Source organism: Vespula pensylvanica, chromosome 4 (genome assembly GCF_014466175.1).
Source record: "Vespula pensylvanica isolate Volc-1 chromosome 4, ASM1446617v1, whole genome shotgun sequence".
Classification (NCBI taxonomy): domain Eukaryota; kingdom Metazoa; phylum Arthropoda; class Insecta; order Hymenoptera; family Vespidae; genus Vespula; species Vespula pensylvanica.
Genome location: NC_057688.1, coordinates 5137647 through 5160529, shown reverse-complemented (window position 1 = coordinate 5160529; position 22883 = coordinate 5137647). Strand labels below are relative to the sequence as shown.

General features: G+C 31.5%; 2 protein-coding genes across 10 annotated transcripts in view; both read right to left on the bottom strand.

The window, feature by feature from the left end:
• Positions 1-887, bottom strand: part of LOC122628291 (xaa-Pro aminopeptidase ApepP) — a 33639-nt gene extending 32752 nt beyond the window's left edge. For 2 of the 5 annotated variants that reach the window (XM_043810437.1, XM_043810439.1), the window contains exon 1: positions 47-882. In XM_043810437.1, the coding sequence (XP_043666372.1) occupies positions 47-52 (6 nt within the window). In that variant the 5' untranslated portion in view covers positions 53-882. Of the gene's footprint in view, positions 1-46 lie in introns of all 5 variants that reach the window. The other 3 variants (XM_043810436.1, XM_043810441.1, XM_043810438.1) reach the window with 3 other exon arrangements.
• A 6185-nt stretch (positions 888-7072) lies between these two features.
• The window catches only part of LOC122628573 (mannosyl-oligosaccharide 1,2-alpha-mannosidase IA), a 301060-nt gene continuing 285249 nt past the window's right edge, over positions 7073-22883 (bottom strand). For all 5 annotated transcript variants that reach the window (XM_043810983.1, XM_043810986.1, XM_043810984.1 and 2 more), the window contains 6 exons: positions 13218-13397; positions 11602-11815; positions 9266-9490; positions 8930-9135; positions 8420-8614; positions 7073-7280 (listed from right to left, as the gene is read on the bottom strand). In XM_043810983.1, the coding sequence (XP_043666918.1) occupies positions 7158-7280; positions 8420-8614; positions 8930-9135; positions 9266-9490; positions 11602-11815; positions 13218-13397 (1143 nt within the window). In that variant the 3' untranslated portion in view covers positions 7073-7157. The remainder of the gene's footprint in view (positions 7281-8419; positions 8615-8929; positions 9136-9265; positions 9491-11601; positions 11816-13217; positions 13398-22883) is intronic.

Below are 22883 nucleotides of genomic sequence, written 5' to 3'. Positions count from 1 at the left end.
GAAAGATTCACTTAATATAATCACTAATAATAATTAGACAAAACACCGTCATGATAACACAGATCCGAGATAGTAATGATTCGACCGTAGACGTAAACTTTGTTGGTCGAAGGTTGACGTTGATGTCGTAGCTGGTGGGGGAGGTCGAATGATCCTGTTCGATCGGCACGTGGCTCGTTGTATACTGTCACCTTTTTTCTACCCTTCGTTTACTTTATACCTGGACACAAAAGTCCGACCAGCTGTGTCAGCAGGTGTCAATATTTACCTCGACCTTTCCAAATGAAAATCCTATTCTTTTTATATACGCTATATCCACTCCTGCTCTTCTTTCCTTTTTAAATATACTTTCCCTCTTGCTTTTATCTTTCACTTTTTTATAAGGGTTGAAATCCTCACGTTTACCAAAGAGATGTTTTAGTAGATCGATTCGAGCAAACGAATAATGTAAACTCTTGATTATCGTATTCTTTTCACCTTTGACATTTGTATTCTTCACAAAATAGAGATTACCTCTTCTCTCTCTCTCTCTCTCTCTCTCTCTCTCTCTCTCTCTTTCTCTTTCTCTTTATTAAATATACAAATATTAATAATATGAGAAAATTATTAAATTTGTAATTTCTTTTCTTTCCTTTTAACTTATTACCGAAGTGAGATCCGAACGATACTTTTTATGATTATCTTTCACCATGACGAAATTTAAGAAATGATTAATTATCTATTATAAATAATTATATATTATATTTGATTAAACACGATACATATATATGTAATATCGGACATATCCGAAAAGTTAGCCTGTCACGAAAGACCCGAGTATAACGACTGCCTGCCTCTATTCGTTCGTTCTCTCAAGCGCGAGGACAGAGAGAAGAGTGCTGCTGCTTTCCCCTCCTCCTCTTCCTCCTCATCATCATCCTCATCCTCATCCTCTTCCACCTACTCGTAATCTTTCTCTTTTTCTCTACCGTCCCAAGCCAGTAAAACTCCTCTGACGATTTTACCCTCTCTTTTCTCGTGTCCTCTTCGCGTTCACGGAGGAGGATCGTTGATATTTTTGTACATACATACATACGAACTTAGAGTGCTAGAGAACCAAAATCGTGACGATATAAACGGTATCGTTGCTTCGAGAGGTATAAGAAGAATATGTGTGTGTGTGTGTGTGTGTGTGTATGAGAGGGAGAGGAAAAACAGACTTCGTGTACTCCTGCTGGAAATCGGTTCGGTCCATTAATCAATTCCTTTGACAAGAGGAATAAATGAGGAAGAAGGAAAGAGGGAAAGAGAGAGAGAGAGAGAGAGAGAGAGAGAGAGAGAGAGAGAGAGAGAGAGAGATAAAGATAGAGAGAATAAAAAGATCGACATAAAAGTCGTTTGATCGAAAATCAGGTACAGTTTTTTCGCTTCCTTTTTCTCCCTTTCTTTCTTCTTTTTCCAAGAACACGACGACAGTTTTTTATCAATTCTTGTCGACGTCCTTGTCGAAGCTAACAGTGCTAATTCCTGATAACATTGTATATGACCTCGAGGGGAGAGCGTACAGACTTTTATTAATACGTTTTATTATTAGAATCTACAACATGCCAGTTATCTTTCTGCGTTATCATCCAAATTATCTTAACGCTAATAGAACACTTTTCTAATTAGATTCTCATGGAATCTCTTTTGGAGATAATTCGATTAGTACGGCCAATAAATCTTTCAATAAAAATCAATAAGAATCTCGATATTAATGCAATGAAATTACGTATTATGAAGTACCAATTTGATTTTGATGTCTTTTGTACACGTAAAGTGCTGCACCTTCGATCGAATACGAGTAACACGATAACAATGATTATTCTATGTCTATTATTCTATAATAATACAAGTACATACATATATACATACATACATATATATATACATATATTTATATATACGTATGTATATATCTTTACATGTGTATGTATATCGTGTCAAACACAGAGGACAATCCTTTCTGCAATTGGTCATTAACCCATTCCTAATGGCAGGACCATTAGGAGGATTCTGTGTATGTTCGAATCAAAGAGATAACTGCTAGCTTCGAAAGCCATAAACGATGATGCCAATCGCTCGGCGAGCCGTTAGTAATTAACCTCGTACTCCGTTTCGCGTCGCATTACTCGATTAAATCCTATTGTGAGTTATACTCTAATCGCTCGTTAGCGAGACGGAAAGTATTACTCGTTCTGCTGGATTTACTTGGATCCTTTCGGGACCGCCATAATTCTCTTCGTATGCATGAAAGTTATCTCCCCGTGTAAAATAATACTCAACGTATTCTAGTTAAAATCAACGAAAGTTTCGTTAAACAAATATTAGATAAGGTTTCTCTATGACTAATCGAAATATGAAATTCGTTAAATTTTTTTTCTACTTTTCGTTTCCCTCTCTCTTTTTCGTTAACTAATTCCATTCAATCATTTTATGTAAAGATAGAAAAAGAAAAAAAGGAAACTAAAACCGATGATAAATTGATATTTATTATGATTTCATCAAGAAAATACGATGACGTTCGCAAGATTTATTTTATAGAAGCAGAATAAACATACTCTCTCTCTCTCTTTCTCTCTCTCTCTCTATAGTTGCTGTGGGATTTACTAACGACAGACTCACCGGAACGATTTTGAACGAGAAGTGGCCTCAGGGATTTTACTCTTTGGCTCTGGACTTTCCATGAGTTTCTCTATCAATATTGAACCAGACCGGTATTAATTACTTCGCTCTATTACGTCCACTCTAGCGTATACTAACAACATGCATATATAGAAAGGTCATACTTGTATATTTACCTGATGATGATGATGATGATGATGACGACGATGAAGCGTATAGGTAAGTATGAATATATGTATTCTTGATTTTCTACAGGTTGGATCAAAAATTCCCAAGTGATTTCAAATATCAATTTGATATCTCTTTTCTCGTTATCTTTTAGAATAATTTTCTTTTCTTTTTTAATTCATGTCATAAGCTCAATTTGTAGTTTTACAATTTCATTCACTTAGAAATTTTTAATTTCACCTACTGTATATAAATATCTCTTATACTTACAATCCAACGTAGTTGTTACAAACGATGATACATATATATATATAAATGATGATTCGGTTTTGTGATTTAATACCATAAGATTATTATCAATACTTATTTATTTATTTCACTGATCAAGTAATAATCACATAAAGCTGATAAAGTAAAACCCCCTTTTCATTTTCGGTAAATCGAGTTGTGTACGTTTGTAATGTTATATTTACAAGTATATAGCTCTTTCCCGTTTGACGAAAGTTCTTTTACAATATTGTGTTTCTTTTCAACGTTAAATATATATATATATATATATATATATTTATATATACATATATATATATTATATAAATATATATAAATATATAATGTATGTTACGCGTAAGGTGTATGTGTATTTATTTATATATATAAATATACATGTAACGTACGATTTTTCTTTTACAATTGGCGATTTGATCGCTCAACGCTCGAAAAGAATAGCCAAGAATCAAAGCAGAGTTTCAAAAATCTCAATGAATCTCACGATGATTCTCAATGCCAATTCAGTTTCTAAATGCCTGAAAAAATTATTTCGCGGCTATAGTTGAGCGCAACGTATGAAACACTTCTTTCTTTTCTTTTTTTTTTTTTGTATTTTCTTTCGGCATAAGAAAATGATTATTGTACCCAAAACCCCGTGTTTAATGAAATCCTTCTCAATAATAAAAAAAAAAAAAAAAAAAAGAAGAAAAAAAAAGAAAAAAAAAGAACAAACGAAAAAATACTCTAGTTAACAATAAATTATTAAATATCTATTCACAGGTGGTATGTATAGGCTAATCGTTATTACTATCGTCGTTTTAACGTAATCTTTTTTCTTTTTTCTCCTTCTTGCTCTCTCTCTCTCTCTCTCTCTCTCTCTCTCTCTCTCTCTCTCTCTCTCTCTCTCTCCCTCTCTTATCATTTATTAGCCGCTAACGTCATTTACGACTATTGTTACATAAGACACACATACGCACGTACATACATACAGCATCAGGACCTTTTAAAATTGACGGCATTCGCTTCTTTGTCCTTTCTTTTCCTTTCTCTTGCTTTTTTTTTTCTTTTCTTTTCTTAATTCATTTATTTATTTGGAAAACGAATCATTTGGAAGCACGACGACCGATGTAATAAAAATGATAAATGAGATTTTATTAGAAATATTAGTTTCTCTTTATCTACGGGCAGCGAGGTAACTTCACCTCGTCTTGCTTCCAAAGATCTCGCTTACGTCATCTAATGATACTTTTATCATTTATTTTCTTTCTTTTTTTCCATTCTCACTTCCTTCCACTTCTTCTTCTTTTTCTTCTATTTCTTTTTTTTCTATATCCTCTTCCAATTTCTCTTTTCTTTTTCAGTCGTCTGCGTTTCTTTCTTTCTTGTTTTCTTTCTATTTATTTATTTATTTATCTTTTATTTCGTCCTTTCATGCATAGCAAATGAGTATCTTCTTTTTTTGTGTGTGAGTATGCGCGTGAGTATGTATCCGGCGTCAATCGTTCTGAGATGACGTTTGAAAGGCTTAGATTTTTTTATTATTTTTTTGTTTTTTTTTTGTTTTTTTTTTTCAAACGTCATCCCAGTGTAAAAAGCTACTAGTTATAATCCGCGTGTGTGTGTGTACATTAAGTAACTTTCCGGCCGTTTTAATTGATTGTATCGAAGTTTCAATCATAAGAATATTTATCTCTTTTTCTTTTTATTTCTTTTTTTTCCCTTTCATTCTTGTCGTCGTCGTCGTCGTCGTCACACGTATTCCAAGTTGGTGAAGACACGTCGTGAAGCTAAGAAAAAAAAGGATAAAAGAAGAAGAAAAAAAAAAAAGAAAATGAAAACTAAAACATTCGAGTATATAATCTAATATCAATCTTTTTTAAAGATCGATTAGAAGATCGATATACTCGACGATATTTGTTTATAATATTTCCTAGATGATGTTAATAATTATCCTTATATAGTTAGCTTCAACGTACGCTTTCTCTGTCTCACTTCCTCTGCTACCCCTCAACCCCCCCTCGAATATTTCTTTCGTTGCAAATACTATACATAACAAATAGCGCAATTTACCTACGATCGATTAAACTAATAACATTCCAGTACAGAATATGACTTTCTTTTTTCTTTTTTCTTTTTTTTTAATTTCTTTGCTTCCTTCCTTTAAATCTTTATATACACACCTATATTTTTATTACAGGCAACACTATTTGTTGCTATTATCTTTAAAGGGCTACGATTTGTTTTGTTTATCATTTATTTTTTTTTCTTTTTTTCCTTTTAGGTGTTTCATTTCGTTTTTAATTGTTTTATTCAACTTCATGTTAGATTTCTCACTCGCACTTTAAAGCAAACACAACACAGACACGCACAAATATTCTCTCTTTTTCTCTCTCTATCTATCTATTTATTTCTTTCTTTCTCACTTGACTTGATTTTATAGAAAAGAACCAAAAAAAAAAAAAAAACAAAGAAAATAGAGGTAAAAAGAGAAGAAAGTTAGCACGGCACTCACACAGCAGAGTCCTTAGAAAAATGGAGAAGAGAGAACCTCACTAGAGAGGATATGAGGTATGACGAGATGACTTTGTTGATTCGGATATTATCATTATTATTATCATCGTCGTTATTATTATTATTATTATTATTAATATTATTATTAATATTATTATTACTATTATTATTATTATCAAACGGAGATTAAAAAACGTGATTTCCAATGATAGAAAAACGTACGAAGTGCTATCTAGTTTTGATTGGCTGACGGGTATTTTTTTTCTTTTTCTTCTTCTTCTTTTCATTTACTCTTTTTTCTTCTTTCTTTCTTTTTTTTTCTTTTCTCGGTTGTCTTCTTTTTAAAATTATTAGATTCATTCACTGTCGTCCTTGGAAAGAAAAACAAGTGATTTTCCTACTCGTCATTGATTACCGATCGTTCGATTAGCCACTTGCGTTTGATATTACATATCTATTATTATATGTTCAATAATTTGAACCAATTAGAAGAAGATGATCATATCCGATCAAAATCGATTTATTCTTTTAGACGATATCGATAATTCTCACTTTAAATATTCGAATAGTTCAATGATATTTGAAAAAAATAATTCGACTTTTTATTTTTTATTTTTCTTCTTTCTATTTTTTAATTTTTCTTCTTTTTTCTTTTTTTTTTTTTTTTTACGCGCGCGGTAAAACACACTGAAAGTACACAGATATGTATGTACATACGTATGTATAAGCTATTCGCGATGTCGTCTATCTATTCGAATATTTCAAGTTAATCGCGAATTTTCGTGAATAGTAAATAGTAGCAGTATTTTGTTATAAAGACACGTGATCGGTTTCGATTCGCCATTTTTTTTTCATCTTTTCTGGATTGTTAAAGAGACAGGAATGAAACACGTGTCTGTCTGTCTGTCTGTCTGTCCGTTTGTCTCTTTCTTTCGATAATTATCCTACCATTCTCTCTCTCTCTTTCTCTCTCTCTCTCACTCTCTCACTTTCTCACTTGCACATGTTCTTTACGCTATTTACAAACGTGAATTTTTTAAATAACGTTCGCTTTGTTCTTAATTTTTTTTCTCTCTAGCTTTGTCACACGCATACGTACATATTGATCTCTCTCTCTCTTTCTCTCTCTCTCTCTCTCTCTCTCTTTCTTTCTCTCTTTCTTTCTTTTTCTCTCTGTTTGCTTTCGTCCTTTCATTTAGCTAAAATATTTGTTAATTTATATATATATATATATATATATATATATGTATGTATATATATGTGTATATATATGTATATATATATATATATATATATATATATATTGAATAATATCGAGTGTGTGTGTGTGTATGTGTGTGTGTGTGTGTGTGTGTGTGTGTATAACTCGCACTTCTCTACTCCTCTCGTTGTAAGCTGCGACCGATCACATGATAATTTTCATCTCGAAAACGTAAAGATGAACTCTTCCATTGTAGAATCGACTCTCTCGTTCCTTTTTTCATCTTTCTCTTCTGCATTTTATATTTCACTGCAGAATGAATCATCGATCGCGGTACGTCATCTTCGAATGAAGTTGAGATTCTAGTTTACATGGAGGGAGCTGGGCGATAGAGAGGGTTTCCTCTGATTGGAAGCACGTGAGCTTCGGAGTTGAACACCCAATCGTTCAGATTAATGAGATCGTCGTCACTGAATAAAAGGTAGAGGTACTGTAACAAATAAAAAACATACAAAAATAAAAATAAATTATAAAGAAGTAACAACCAACAAATCATTACAAAGATATATACATGTGTGTATGTGTGTGTGTGTGTGTATATATATAGACTGTAATGAAACGATATGGACCGTATTTTAATGAAAATGAAATTATATTTTTTTTCTACTTTTTTATTTTACTCTTCCAAACGAATCTAAAGAGCACTTGATACGAAGAGAGCAATTTCGTTCTATTAAATTAAAAGTATTGGGAAGAAAGTTCTTTAAGAGTTATCTTGGCCGATCGAGTGTGACGTATAAACTATATATACCTATATACATTATACATTATATATATTATAGGAGGGCTTTTACGAACGTCACCTTCAGCTGTTACCGATTATAGTTGGCTTTTACCGGCAGCCGGCTTCGGAAATGTCTATAAGAAAGGAAAGAAATAATAAAAAAAAAAAAGAAAAAGAAAAAAAAACCGAGAAAGAAGAGAAAAAAAAAAGAAAAAACTTCGTCTTTATATCGGTCCTTAATCTTTAACGAGGTAGTAGGGATAAAAGTAGCCACCATTGGCACGAATATCTCTCTTTCTCTCTCTCGCTCTTCTTGGCAATTTTTCTTTCACCAAATTTCTTCCTTAGCCTCGTACTATCTCGATCGTAAAACCGACAGGAGGAATTTTTAATCGAGATATCGTTCAATCGGGCCGAGAAGATCGGTCTATAAAAAATTTCTACGATTTTAAATAATCAACATCGAATAAGACAGAGAAGGAAAAAAGAGAAAGAGCAATATCGTAAAGATTACGTCGCAAGATCCCTCTTTTAAAAACGTTTCACGTAAAAAGAAATAATTAACGTGGCGTTAAGATTAGAAATATTATGTATTCTTCTTTCGAGAGTTGCGAGCGTCGGTGAAAAAGAAGAAAGAAAAAAAAAAAAAAAGATAAAACAAAAATGAACGAAAGAAAAAGTAAAAAAGAAAAAAAAAAAATAGAAAAGAAAATTTCAACGAGATATTGTCAAGAGTCGAAGTATTAACAATCGTAAATAACAATGATCTTAAAGTATTTAATTTGAATCTTGTTTTTTAAACAGTATGTAAAAGTCGAATTTTTAATTTTTTTTTTTTTCAATACCTTGAGCGTTTCGGCGAAGAAGTAACTCTGTTGAACGTCATCCTTCGGTGAGTTGGCTAAGTAAACATTGTGGAGTCCCGTGAATCCTCCTGGGACTCGACAATGTTTTTCCAGTGCTTGGACGGCTTCCCAGCCCCATTCGCGATATTTCGGATCCTTTGTAAGCCGCCACATCACGAAATACGACTCGAACGTCTGAAAAGAGGGAAGAAGCAAGGGATGTAATGGGGTCGGGAGGAAGAGGAGAAAGAGGAAAAAAGGAGGAAGAAGAGAAGGAGGAATATTTTATTCCAATGTTTGTCGACAACAACACGTGTGAGGTGTTTACAGGTTTACAAAAGTTCGAACGAAAGTTCCACAGTTTTACACCTTCGTTTTCTCGAAACACAACGAACGAGATCGATAAAAAAAATTCAATCGAAAGCTTGATTTTATTTGTTGTTTATTATTGTTATTATTTATTTCTTTCTCTTTATTTATTTATTTATTTTATCAAAGAAATGCACTCACCTCAGGTCGAAGGATATAATATTTTTCACCGGTTTTCAAACTTCTCGCCTCGTTTCCTTCGATAAAATGAAAAGCTTCCGGACCGAGTTTAGTCACACTTCTGTCGTAGGACTCGTGACAGGTGTTGGTCAAGCCTGCGGCTATGCTCATGTATTTATCCGACACTTCGTTTTCTAAGGTTCTCGCACCCAATGCGAACATACCACCTGTCGTATACATAGATCATCATAACTTTATTAAAATTATATATATATATATATATATATATATATATATATAAAAGAAAAAAAAATAAACAAATAAATAATAAGAAAAAAGAAATAAAATGCGACTCACCAGCGAAACAAGCTAAGTGACCCATTTTATGTTCAGGCCTGTCATACTTCAAATCCGATACATAGAGGAGTTTACCGGGTGACGTCTTGATCATGTGCTCGCTGATAGCTGCAATTGCTTCGTCATACATTTCACGTGCTTCTCTGTCCTCCTTTCCCGATTGGATCCAAGCCTTTAACAGATACTCGTAGAAACTGTCACCTAATCCTCCGAGTGACATGTGATCTGAAATTATATCGAACGAATTTTAACGGTACAGAAAAATTTTGTCCGATTTTATTACAAGCGATATATATATATATATATATATATATATATATATATATATATTTAATTCTTTTTAAGAAGATATCAGATATATCATGAATGAATCATACGAGATTTGATGTTCAAACCATTTGAATCGTTTTATAGAAAGCACCATTTTCAGAGAAAACCATGTCCTCTCTTACTCGTACGTACTTACGAGTGATCGAAATTTGCATTTATAGAAGTACCCATAACATTACTTTTTATATTCTCCATCAACGGCTATGGGTAGTTCAACAGAACCCTCTAACTTTATTTCTTTTATCTTTTTTTTTGTTCTAGTATCTATATGACCGAGAATTCGTTAGAGAACGGATCGATTAACGAAACAAGTTATAATCAAAGACTAGTATTTATTTATTTTTTTAATCTGATTTTTGTGAATCTTTCTTTCCGTTGTTCCGATGAAAAAATTAATTTATATATAAAGCAAGGACAATAATTTACAGTCAATATATGTATATGTAGGAATACATGAATGTGATTGATACATAAAACCATATTACAATCAATTGAATGGATTATATATTATTAATTAATGACTTGAACATGATTGAATAATTACCAAAATCGAATCTCACGTTTGGGAATAGTCTGATATAATTACAAAACGACTAACAATATACTATTGTAATATATATTTATTATTGATTGAAATAGGAAATAAAAAAAGAAGAAAATATTATTCTCGTTAGAAAAACGATAGAATAGAAGTTTCATGAATGATTTTATATAAAATCTCATCGAATTTATAGAAAATAAAATTCATTATAAATATTTGTATTGTACTCCTTTCGAAATTCGTTTGATTTGAATGAATTTTTGAGAGCTAAAAAGAGAGTGAGAGAGAGAAAGAGAGAGACAGAGATTCGAACTTCTAGCAAAGATTGAAAATGGTTTCTATTAATTATATCATTAAATATCATATTTCTCGAATAACATTCACGAGTTATGCGTGGCGGAACGAAAGAAGAAACTTTAACATATTCGTAGTAGTTTTCGAGTGGTCGAGTAACGAATTGAAATAAAATTCTGAGAAAGCATGGTTGGTGAAAAATGTACATTGGTTTGGAAAAACGCCAAAGTCGAGTGCAACTTTGCTAACCGCAAAAGACGTTTCCATTCCTTTTACCTTGCAAGTAAACTTTTTTCCGCGCGAATGTTGCGACGTATTTTGAATTTTCCAAAAGAGAAAAAAAAAACAGAAAAGAAAACAGAAGAAAAAGAAGATACAGGAGCAAAAAAAATAAATAAATAAATGCGAGAAAAAAAAAGATTTTTCCCTTCTGTTTTAATTGTTTCCACATAAAACGATCGTGAAAATATGTTGCGATAAGAAAGGATCAAACTTCGTTTTCTCATCGAGAAATAATTTTCCGTGGGAATCATTAAAGAGTCGTTAATAAAATCACGTCGTCGTTCGAAAGAGAAATCGAAGGGGTTGTTCGCGCCACGTACCCGCATACCTCTAGCCGCAAATGTCTTCTACGAAGAAAAGAAAAAAAAAAAGAAAAAAAAAAGAAAAGAAAGTCTTTTAAGAATGATCTATGTTAGTTTGAGGAAATAGTTGAGGAAGGCAACGTACGATGTTACCAAAGTAGAAAGAAAAATAGGAATTCTTACTGCTCGAAGAGAAGGGATGAAAAAGAACAAGGGGTGGGGAGTGGCGTACGAGGGTGGTTGCTTTTGATAAATGCGATATTCAACTTCGTCGAAATGGCGTAATATTTGAGAACTAACCGTGAATAGTTGAAAGGAAAAAAGAAAAAGAAAGAAAAAAAAAAAAAAAGAAAAAAGAATTTTATTAAAATTTTTTCACGGACGTTCGTTGGACGATCGAAAAGATCGAAAAAAAGAAATTACAAAAAAAAAAAAAATTTCAATCGCGTCTACAAAAATGAGAGAGAGAGAAAAGAGGGAAACAAAAAGGATCGTAAAAAAGAGGAAATAAGATATTCACACATGCACATACAAATACACACACACGCGAGAGGACTATCTCGTAGAGTTTTTGAAAGCGGACTTACGTTGACCCCATTTTCCAGTTCTCGGGTGAATGTAATTTGGATAGAGACCCTTCGGCTTTTCAAGATTCTTCAGCACCTTCCTCACGTTCTCGACTTTGCTCTTGAAGACGGGATTCCCGGTAATGTCACTCAGGTAAGTGAATTCCAAATGCATCGTACCGATCTCTGACAAAATACTGCATCCGCTACTTGCCCAACCATAATTCTTGCTGGCCTATAAAATAAATACAACTGTATGTACATAACAAATTATACGAGATAATCGAACGATGATACAAAAAACTGACAATACAAAAATGACTGGAAAACCTGATAAGAAAAATGATAATAAGAACAAAAAAGAAAGAGGAAAAAGAAACAACAACGACAACGATAAAAAAGTAATTAGAATGAAGGAAAATCAACGAAGCAACCCCTGAAAGTAGGAAAACATGAAGGTGGTAAAAAAGGGATCGATTTTACCAACAGTTACTTTTGCAACCCTTTCCTTTCGACTTTCCCTCATCCCTTTCGGCATCATCATTATCCGTTCTAATTAAGAATTTGCATATTAATCGCGAGCCGGCACTTCAGAGGACGTGACTCGACGAAAATCGTTTCAATTAAACTGCCCGTAGCAGGTAAGAAAAAAAAAAAAAAAACAAGTAAGACCAATAGTACCGGTCGTGTTGATGTTCAGGGAGGAACCTTTCGCGGACTCACCAAGATTTTTTGCGATTCTAAACCTCGAGCGTGCGCGCTACGCATAAAGAAGGGAAAAGGAAGGAGAAAAGGAAGAAAAAGAGAGGGAGAGAGAAAGAGAGAGAGAGAGAGGGAAGAGAGTTCTTTTGTCCTCGCCGAAACGAGATTACCCAGGCGTTCTCTGATTTATCAATTAAGTTAACCCGATTTTATAACGGCTCGGTTTTTTTTATCATCTTTCCTCGTTTGAGCAAAACGAATCAATTTTGATGTATTTCTCTAACTTTTATATATAGCAATAATAATACTAATAATGGTAATGATAATAATGCTAATAATAATAATAATAATAATAATAATAATAATAATAATGATAATTTACTTTAATATAAATTTGTAAATATAAAACGATTATAATAAATTATCGCTATATATTATAATCATTATTATTATTATTTAAATTATTTTTATTGCATTTCTTGTTATTTCATTTTTAAATATATTATTTTAATTTTGCAAATCTAATAATAATAATTTATAATTGTTATGTTTAAATGTTAGAGTAATTTATCGAAATATATTAATATTGACAATTTATTATATTCCTTCCAATAGTAATTATTATTATTTAAACGAACTTATCATCACAATCTGTGCGTTTTTTTATTCAATTATCTATACAAAAGCTAACGAGTAATTCATTTGCAATGTAGATAACCGTGAGTTGGAAGAAGAAAAAGAAGAAGACGAAGAAGAAGAAGAAGAAAACGACGAGGAAGAAGGAAAAGGAAAAAAAGGGAAATGAATCAACAACAAAAAGAATAGATAATGCGAATTATGGTGTAAATTTACCATGGGGACGTGACGGGTAAAGAAAATTACGCGGCAGATTTGGCAGGGTCTCGCGGTGGATACCAACGAAAAGCGTTACTTACACCGGTGTGGAGGTTGATGAGGGAATGAGGAATTCCGGTTTCCGTTTGGAAGGCTGGTAACATCCGTTCACCGAGTTGGGCCGCCTTATCCCGGAACATTACGTCTCCCGTGAGAGCGTAACAAGCCAAAAGACTTCCCATAAAACGAATGTTCGTCTCGAATAGCGATATCTCTGAATTCTGGAAAAAAAAAGAGGACATATACATATATTAGATTGGAAATAGTAATAATAATGATAATAAAAAAAAAAGGAAGAGAATGGAAAAAAGAAATAAATTTAAAAATATTAAATGTTAATCTGTAACGATTGAACATTCTCATGTGAATGCACCTGTAGCTACATCGAATTTTCACATAAAAAAGAAAAGTTAATAATAATAATAATAAAAGAACATTGCCATGAAATGTATCCTGCAATTACAACGAATTTTCAAATAGAAATAATAATAAAAGAGAGAGAGAGAGAGAGAGAGAGAGAGAGAGAGAGAGAGAGAGAGAGAGAGAGAACAGAAACAAAAATTTAAAGGAGCTTGTCGATCGATAAATAATTTTGCTATGGCTTGACTTTATTAATTAATTATCGATTTTCTTTGATGAAAAATTTAATTGAAAGTCAAACGCTAAGAATAGCTTAAAAGTGACTTTGAATCGGTAAAACGATGATCGATTCGAAGTTTTTTAAGAAGAAAGAATAAGAGAGAAAAAAGAGAAGGGATGTAATTTCTAAGAAAAAAAAAAAAAAAATAGAAAAAAGAAACAAGAAAAAAGAAATAAAAAGAGGTCGATTAGGTTCATTCTCGAAAGAAAACTTTATCGGTTCGCTAGTTGGCACGCTCAGCAAACTGACGAAGAAGCAGTCTGCTCTTTGTGGTCTTGCAATTACGTTAATAGCATGCTTTCGTCGAAAGTATCACGCCTATGTTACTAATCGTGTTCAAATATCGTTTATTATTTTGTTATGTCCCCGTTCTTTTTTATTTGTTTTTTTTTCTTCTTTAAATTTTTACTTTTAAACAAGTATTATTTATATCCATCTCCCTTTTTTACTTGCTTCTTTTTTTTTTGTACATTACTGATTCGTTTTACGATTATCATTATCATTAGATAACATTATTATTATACCTTATCTTAGTTTTATTTCCTCCATAACTTTAATAAGAGAATTTTCTTTTCTTAATTTTTATGTATTATTATTATTATTATTATTATTATTATTATTATTATTATTATTATTAATATTATTATAATTACTGCTATATATATATACATGTGTATTAATTATATTAAGTATCACGTTAATTTATAAACTAACTATAATTTTATATATGTAATAGGAGTAATGTAATACGAGTTTAATAAAACGTTTGCTTTACGGCTACGATAAATTCCTTCTCTTATTCTATCTATCTATATATCTTTCTATCTATATAACTATATCTATTTTCCAGTCTATCCATCTATCTATATTTCCATCCTTTTCTATCTTCTCTCTCCTTCGGTATTCTCTTCGTTAAGTATGCGTTTACAGCGCATTGTTTTACGACGGGCTCTCCCCTCATTCGCTCATTAGTCAACGACGTTTCTCTCTCGCGTGAAAATTATTCTACTCCCTTCATCCGGCCTATTTCTCTTCGAGTTTTAATATCAATCGTGAATAAGAGCTGGGACTTTTATCGCTTTTCTTAATTAATTTCGACGATCTATGTTACTTGATTTTCTTACTCGCTCTTGGACGTTTTATATTGTATTTATATATTTCCTTATCCTGATTATTTGACATAAATATATTTTTATGTTCTGTCCAGTTCTCATCTGTTCCAGTTCGATCAATTTTTTTTTCAGTTTTTAATCCTCGTAATTAATAATTACTTGTTGGGCGAATATTAAGTAACGATCAGTGAGATTGTATCTAATAACAATTATGTAGTTGTTGAAAAATTACTTTGAGTTAGTATGTCTTTTTTTTTTTTACAATCAATATTAATTATCAATTAGTGTCATCCTAATAATTAATAATTACTTCTTATAGAACAAGTATTATATATACGTATATACGTACCTATACAAAACTTGAAATTAGTGTTATCGTGTTATCATAACTATTAATTGAAATTAATATGTGAATTCATATTTTTTTATTACTACTTTTTATTAGTATTTAATTAATGATTAATTTCAATCGAATTTGTAAAAAAAATTATCTGATTTCGTTTAGCCAATGTTCAATTGTCGAATGACCTAAAACTTGCTTTCAACGTTAAGTTGGAAGCAACGTCATTAAAACGACACGACGAGATGCAAGTAAACGACGACGAGGACGAGGACGAGGACGAGGACGACGAGCCCTTTGACCGTCGAATTTCTTTCCAGTCTCTCGTTAAATCGTGCTATGGGTCTCTCGAAGCTACACTTATGTCGTTCGAGGACCTTCTCAAAACACATTTCCATGCATTTTTCTTTCACTCTTTCTCTCATACCTCTTATATTTCTTTTTTCCATTTTTTCTCATTTTTATATATATATATTTTTTTAAAGAAAATTTCGTTAATCGTCGAACGTCATAGTTTATTTTGTTAAATACCAAATTTCTATTTATAATAAATATACGAATAATTCTTGTTTTTAACTAATTCTAATTTCTAAAATAAATTACAACTAGAGATAGAAAATATATTATCATCTCTTTTTCCGTACATTACATATATATTTATTAATTTTGATTTTAATTTATTAATTATATATATATATATTACAATATCTTTTATCTATAATTACCTAAATAATATATTATTCATTACATTTATATAATTTTGTTAAAAATATTCCTATTCTTTATATATTATTTATGCTTCTTTAAATATTACTATATTATCAGACGTATTTGAACAATAAATTAATTCGAAGTATTAATCAATAATATTAAATTCACTTGAAACTTTAATGAAACTTCAAAAATCAATGTGAAATACAGAAAACGAAGATACTTTTTCGTATTAGAAATATCGACTCAAGGTATTACTTCAAATTGTTTTCGGATCTGAGCTTATACCCTTTTGTTTTTTTTTTTCTTTTTTCGATGAAAAAGGTCAACAAGAAGTGGGTTCTTCTTTTCTCGAAGGTTTTACGAAAGCCTACTGGTGCAATGCAACACGTGTGGCGATCGAACCCGCCGCCGGCCAAAACGAGCGACAAGCCCGCCGTAAATAAACATCAAGGACGATAAGCACGGGTGCTAATTAGAGGTAAGCGTGATAATGTAGCAAATCGGGTCATCGATCTCTCGTGTCGGGACCACGACCGGCCCGTATCGGGATGTTTGTTTAAACTTACACATCCGAAACTGCTGCATCGATAGCGATTGCGAAACGTAAACGTTTCCAATCCCTTTGATTAGCGAGTAAATCATTTCATTATATATCATACCTACATATATATATGTAGGTTGATATATGTATGTATAAATATATATGTATATATCTTTTTATATATTTTTTTCTTCGTCTTCTTTTCTTTATTTTTTGTTTTTTTTTGTCTTTTCGTTCGCTCTTCTTCTTTTTGTATAAAATTGAGGATTTCGTAGAATGTTCTATCTCGCAAAATAATTATATTTAATTTTCCATCTTTTTTTCTCTTTTTTCTCATTCAACATTTTCTATCCTTTTTATCGTTATCAAAGCTTTTTTAAGAGATATTCCTCCCACTAATAAAGACAGAATATTATTGAATTATCCTGCTATATTTTTTTTTCTTGTTTTTTCTTCTTCTTTCTTTCTTCTGTATTATTTCTTTTTTTAAGACAATGGATACAAATTATCTTTTGTTTGTTCTAAATGATATAATGAATATGTTGTCATACTATTATATTGATTTAATATCTTACAATGCTAATGTAATAAATATAATATATTAATACTAAATAGGTATAATATATTATTCATATATATATATATATATATATATATATATATATATATAATTGTTTTGAAATGCAACGTCGAATTATTCTCATTTATTTTTGCGAGATACTTTTTTTTACGCTACTTCAACATCATTCTTGGTTCAAGTTTTTCCACGAGGAAATACATAAACGTGTATATATGTGTGTGTGTGTATATATGTGTGTACTACGATGAATAGTTAGAAAAGAAATTCCACGAAGTCTGTTTTCCGTAACACGCTTCGACGATTTTCGTAACGACCTCTTCAATTGTTCTTCGACATACATAAAGAGAAAAGAGAAAGAGAGAAACAGAAAGAGAAAAAGAAAGAGAGAGAGAGAGAGAGAGAGAGAGAGAGAGTGAAAGAGAGAAAGAGATAAAACTTCCTCATCGCTGTTACGTAAATTACAGTGGAACATCTCGATGGATAAGATGATTTAAAATAACATTTTTCTAAGAATCACTATACTTCCTTATAATTATTCGATATCCATAAATCGATCATTAATTTCATTAAAATCGAACGAGAATTTCATTTAAATCTATACACATTCTCTCGGTTACTCTAATTACTCCAAATAGAAAATTATTATACGTGTTAATATTACTATACATTAATATACTATTATACTATTACGACATATTAATTTAGTCTACTCTTATTATAGTATACTGCATTAATAATATCACTTCTTTTTCATTTCCATTAGTATATCAACAAGGAATAATACATACGATTTAAAAATGATTATGAAATTCTAACAATAAGTAAACGAGTCCTTTTGAATGTGCTCCATATTTCTCTTTCTCCCTCTTTCTCTCTTTCAGTCTTCTTGGTCTCTCTAAAGCACAAATTATGTATTCCAAGATAACATTGCGTCGTGCAATTCGCTCGGAGCATCCCAAACGGTGAGTAAGTACACGCGAGTCGATCGTCTAGTCTTTCTCAAAGGCAAGAGGATAAACTCTTGAAATTTAGAGGATACACTGGCGCTTTTAGTCGCCAAAGGATACAACGGCCACCACAGGACAAAACCACTGACTCTCTCTCTCTCTCTCTCTCTTTCTCTCTGAAAGACAGAGAAAAGAGAGAGAGAGAGAGAGAGAGAGAGAGAGAGACAGAGAGAGTAGCACTACGTGCTTGTGGCTCGTCCCTTTCGTACTCGAGTATCCTTCTTCTTCTCTTAACGAATGAGTGAGAAAGATAAAGACAAAGAGACCAAGAGAGAGAAAGAGAGAGAGAGAGAGAGAGAGAAGCTCTTAAAAGAGTGGTTTCACTCAAGCGCTTATAAAATAACGTTGAGCAAAAAAAGGGGTTAGAAAAGTGAGTTACCTTAAACGTTTAGTCTGTCCTTCTCTACTCTGGAAACGAGAGGGCAACGCTTTGTTTAATCAAATATGACGTTTAATGGAACCTCCTGCGAATAAGCTGCTTTACGATCCGTCTTTCTCTCTCTCTCTCTCTCTCTCTCTCTCTCTCTCTCGTTCTATCTTGTTCTATCGCACTCTAGCATCACCAAAATGGGCCATTTATAATGTATTCCAGCCATGGCATAATCGTTCACCTACCAAAATTGCCTTGTCCGTACCGTTCAAACGTTATACACGAATTATTTAGATAAAATGGTATACACAGATCTTTCGATAAAATATTCGACAACAATCGATAAATTTTAACTTTATTGAACACGTTATATAATTATTAAATTATTTTTCAAAATTATTAAAACGCGATAATGGAGAGGAAAATATAATAAAATTATATGAAATGAAATGAAATGAAATAAAATAAAAGGCTTATATATATATTTATTTAATTTCAGATTGAAACTTATAAATCTCATGAAAGTGAATATTGCATTAAAATATATTGATGGAGAAGAGAGAGAGAGAGAGAGAGAGAGAGAGAGAGAGAGAGAGAGAGAGAGAGAAAGAGTGAAAGAGAAAGAAAGATCTTTTCAATTAGAAAGTTTCCAAGTTACAATAAAGTTGGTTACAATAATTTCGATCTTCTTATGCCTTCATGTACCATCAAAGACTTCTCTTTCTCGTTTGATGACTAAATTGTAAAGGCCCTCATAATTGCAAGACTATTTAGTCCTCTGCTAATTAGTCTTCGACTTCGTCATCTTGCCTTAACAAAGACTTATCCTTACTAGGCTAAGACTATCGATTATTCAAAACTTTCGTGTATAGATAATCTTTATATGAATCCGATAATATTCTAATATATAATATATATCTCATATAAGAAATACCGTGATAAGAAAGAAAAAAAAAAGAAATTTTAAAGAATATATTTCTTCTCCTATCGTCATTATTTCTTTCTTTCTTAAGTTAAAATTAAGAGTTAATTTTTTAAATCAATTTTTTTTTTTAATTATTATTATTATCCTAATTTTTTTCCTTTCAGAAGGTCCCAGAAGGTCGAGTTAATTTTTTTGATTGATTTACTTGTTACCTTTGTTATTTACTTGTTATTTATTCTTTATCTTCTTTTCTTTATTTTCCTTTAATTTTTGTAATCGTAAGAAGAATACTATCGGCTTGCTTTTGAAGGTGTCCGAGAGATTCGATCGAATGCATTCGAGCAGTGCCGATGCAACGGGATATGCGTATCGCGCTCATAAATAGCGTCATGCAATCTGCCGCATCTCGGTTCGGCACGCATCCGACAGGAAAATTGCGATATATGGGCAGCTCCACCTGTAGTAATGGCAGTAGTTAATCCTAATACCTGAGACTGGTATGACGAGAGCCACTCCAGGAGCGTCGATCGAACAGCCGCACGTTTCTTTTTTTTTTGTTTTTTTTTTCTGTTTCTTTTTTTGCTATTTTTCTTTTTTACCGAAATTATTGATCGTCGTGAAAGGATCGGTCCAAATTTTACACATGTATGTTGTACGTGTTCTATTTTATACTAGTATTTTCTGTTTTTTGTATTTTTTTGTTTTGTTTTTTAGTAGAATTACAAATATATATATATATATATATGTATATATATAGCATTAAGTGTAACAATCGCAGTTTATTAATATAATAATTAAACTTGGAGGAAAAAAAAAAGAAAGAAAAAATAAAAAGAACGCACTAGTATATTAACGTAACCGTGTATATTCTTATGTAATCGTACATAAAAAAAAACGTTTAGAAATTCACTGAAAAATCATTCGTCCCAATCAATTTCAATTTAACGTTTTTATAAAACAGATGAAAACTTAAGATAAACTTTATCATATGAGAATTTTTGGTGGACTCATCCGTAACGCACAAAAAGCCATTATTCGCGTTATCCTGTGAGAGCGTCCGAGTTGGGTCAGGATTATTTATTGGGAGTGGTTTTCTGCGAGTGGTCCATAAAACGTGCGAGGTTTATCGGTCGATTTTGTTTCAAAGTAAAGGAGAAAAAGAGAAAAAGAGAAAAAGAGAAACGATGAGTAACCAAAGGATTTCAGGCTTGTATCGAAGAAAGATGGAAATACAAACGTGATGCCGCGTGAAAGCTCGACAACGTTAAGAGGCTCTTTGTTGCTTTATAAGGTCGTTAGCTCGAAAGAACTTGATCTTACGCTTCCAAGAAATTTTTAACTCTTTTCTTTCTCTTTCTTTCGTATCAGGATGAGAATATCGCATAACAAATGTTCGCGCTTTAAATCCACCGAAATGGTTCTCTCTTGGAGCTCTCTCAGGTTGGAGGAAAAAAGGAATTGGCCTTCTTAATGCATTCACCAGTCGAAAGTGGCAATTAAGGATCCACTTGGACGTTAAATCGAGTAAGCAAAAAATTTCGCTGAAACTTTGCCGGTAGGACGAATTAGTCGAATTAGCGTTTAAGGACACGAATTTCTTCTTCATGACTTATGAAAAATAAAACAAATTTAAGATTGGTTCTATTGTTAGTCAGTTTATCTTTCTTTTTCATTTGGACAATAACTATATTAATTTTATATTCGTTCCTTCATTATTTTCTTTTTCTTTTCTTTCTTTTTCGAAATTTTATATAAATTCTTCTCGTAAATTGATATGATCAAATTGATGGGCCTTAAAAATCTATATATAGTAATCTATATATATATATAATAATATTATATCATATCTTTATATTATACATCTTACAGATCAATATCGTCTTTAAATAAAGAATATAATTTCTTACAATATATAGATATATTATTTTTTTTTACTTTTTCTTTTTCATATACAAATAAACGTAAATAAAAATCTCAATTTGATTTCAATTCATTTTGATCATTTCAATTCAGAAAATTTATGAATCTCGGCTATTATAGAAAAATATCCTTTCATTTTTCAAATGCATACATGAAAGGACGTATAAGAATCTCGTTATGTCATGTCGTTCAATCATAATGAATCTGAATAGAAATTCGATCTTTTTGAATATAGATGATATGAGAATGGTAATGATCGCTTGACTAGAATAATTGAGAAGTAATTTTGAAATCGACCGATATTTCTCTGAATGTTCGAAGATATCGTCAAAATGACATCGGAGACATATGTTAATTTTTAACAAAGATATCATATCGCTCGAGAAGTTCGAAAATAATATTGGCGATAACATCTTTCTGAAATTATTCTCGTTATTATTAAATTCGTTAATCGAAGAAGCTTTTTGTTTGGCGACCGCGAGTTTTGTGATATTTATTTTTTAGTAAAAATAATTTTGTTAGCACGAATACAGGAAGATTTCTTCTTTCGAATAAATTAATGAATCGTTATAAGGATCTTTTCTCTCTCTCTTACTTTTTTTTTTTCAATTGTAATGACACAGAAAGGATTTCATTTATTATTTTATGAGGAAAGAAGTAAAATCTTCGTTATAAATATAATCTGAGATCGATGACTCGTTCGATGTGATAAATTCCGTTTTGTTTTATAAATAAATAAATAGATAGATAGATAGATAGATAGATAAATAAATAAATAAAGAAATAAATAACAAAATTAAGTAAAGAAAGAAGACCAAATTTCGATTAAGAGATCTTTTTTATTATCATTAGAAAGGTGTGGCTAAGTCAGGTAAAAGGCGATGGTGTGTGTATATATATATTTATGTGTGTGTAATAAGAAAAGGAGAATAGCTATGTATAGAGCAACACCCTCGCCATCACGCTATTTTCCACTAGCTCACGATCAACTTGGCTATGTCTTCTCTAATCTCGTTTTGCTTCGTGAGTATAAGGCGTCAGGGATCGCGTTGTTAGTTGTATGCGATATCCTATCGTGTTCCTTTCTTATTTTTTATTAAGCCGAAAGAAGAAAATTACCGACTGGAAGAAAAAAAAGAAAAAAAAAGAAAAGAAAAATAAAGGAAAAGAAAAGAAAAGGAAAACGAAGTCTCTATTAGTACTGTCGATTTGAAAATTTGCCATTCGTTGATACGATTATTTTTAATACAATGAAATATTTTTCAAGCTTCTAAAATATTATATATTCTACGATGGACGATATTTATAGACTTTTATCGTAGAGAAAGAGTACGAATGTTTGGTCGATAAAAATAGCATTTTGTCTATTTCTTTATTTTTCTTTCTTTCTATCTGTTTTTAGCTCTTTATCTTAAAACAAAGGAAACTCTAATCAATTTTTTTTTATTTTCGATCTTTTCATAAAAAGAACACATTATTTTTATGGAGAAGAATTAATAGACTCGTATGCTTCATACGAATAAATCAAGAGAGAGAGAGAGAGAGAGAGAGAGAGAGA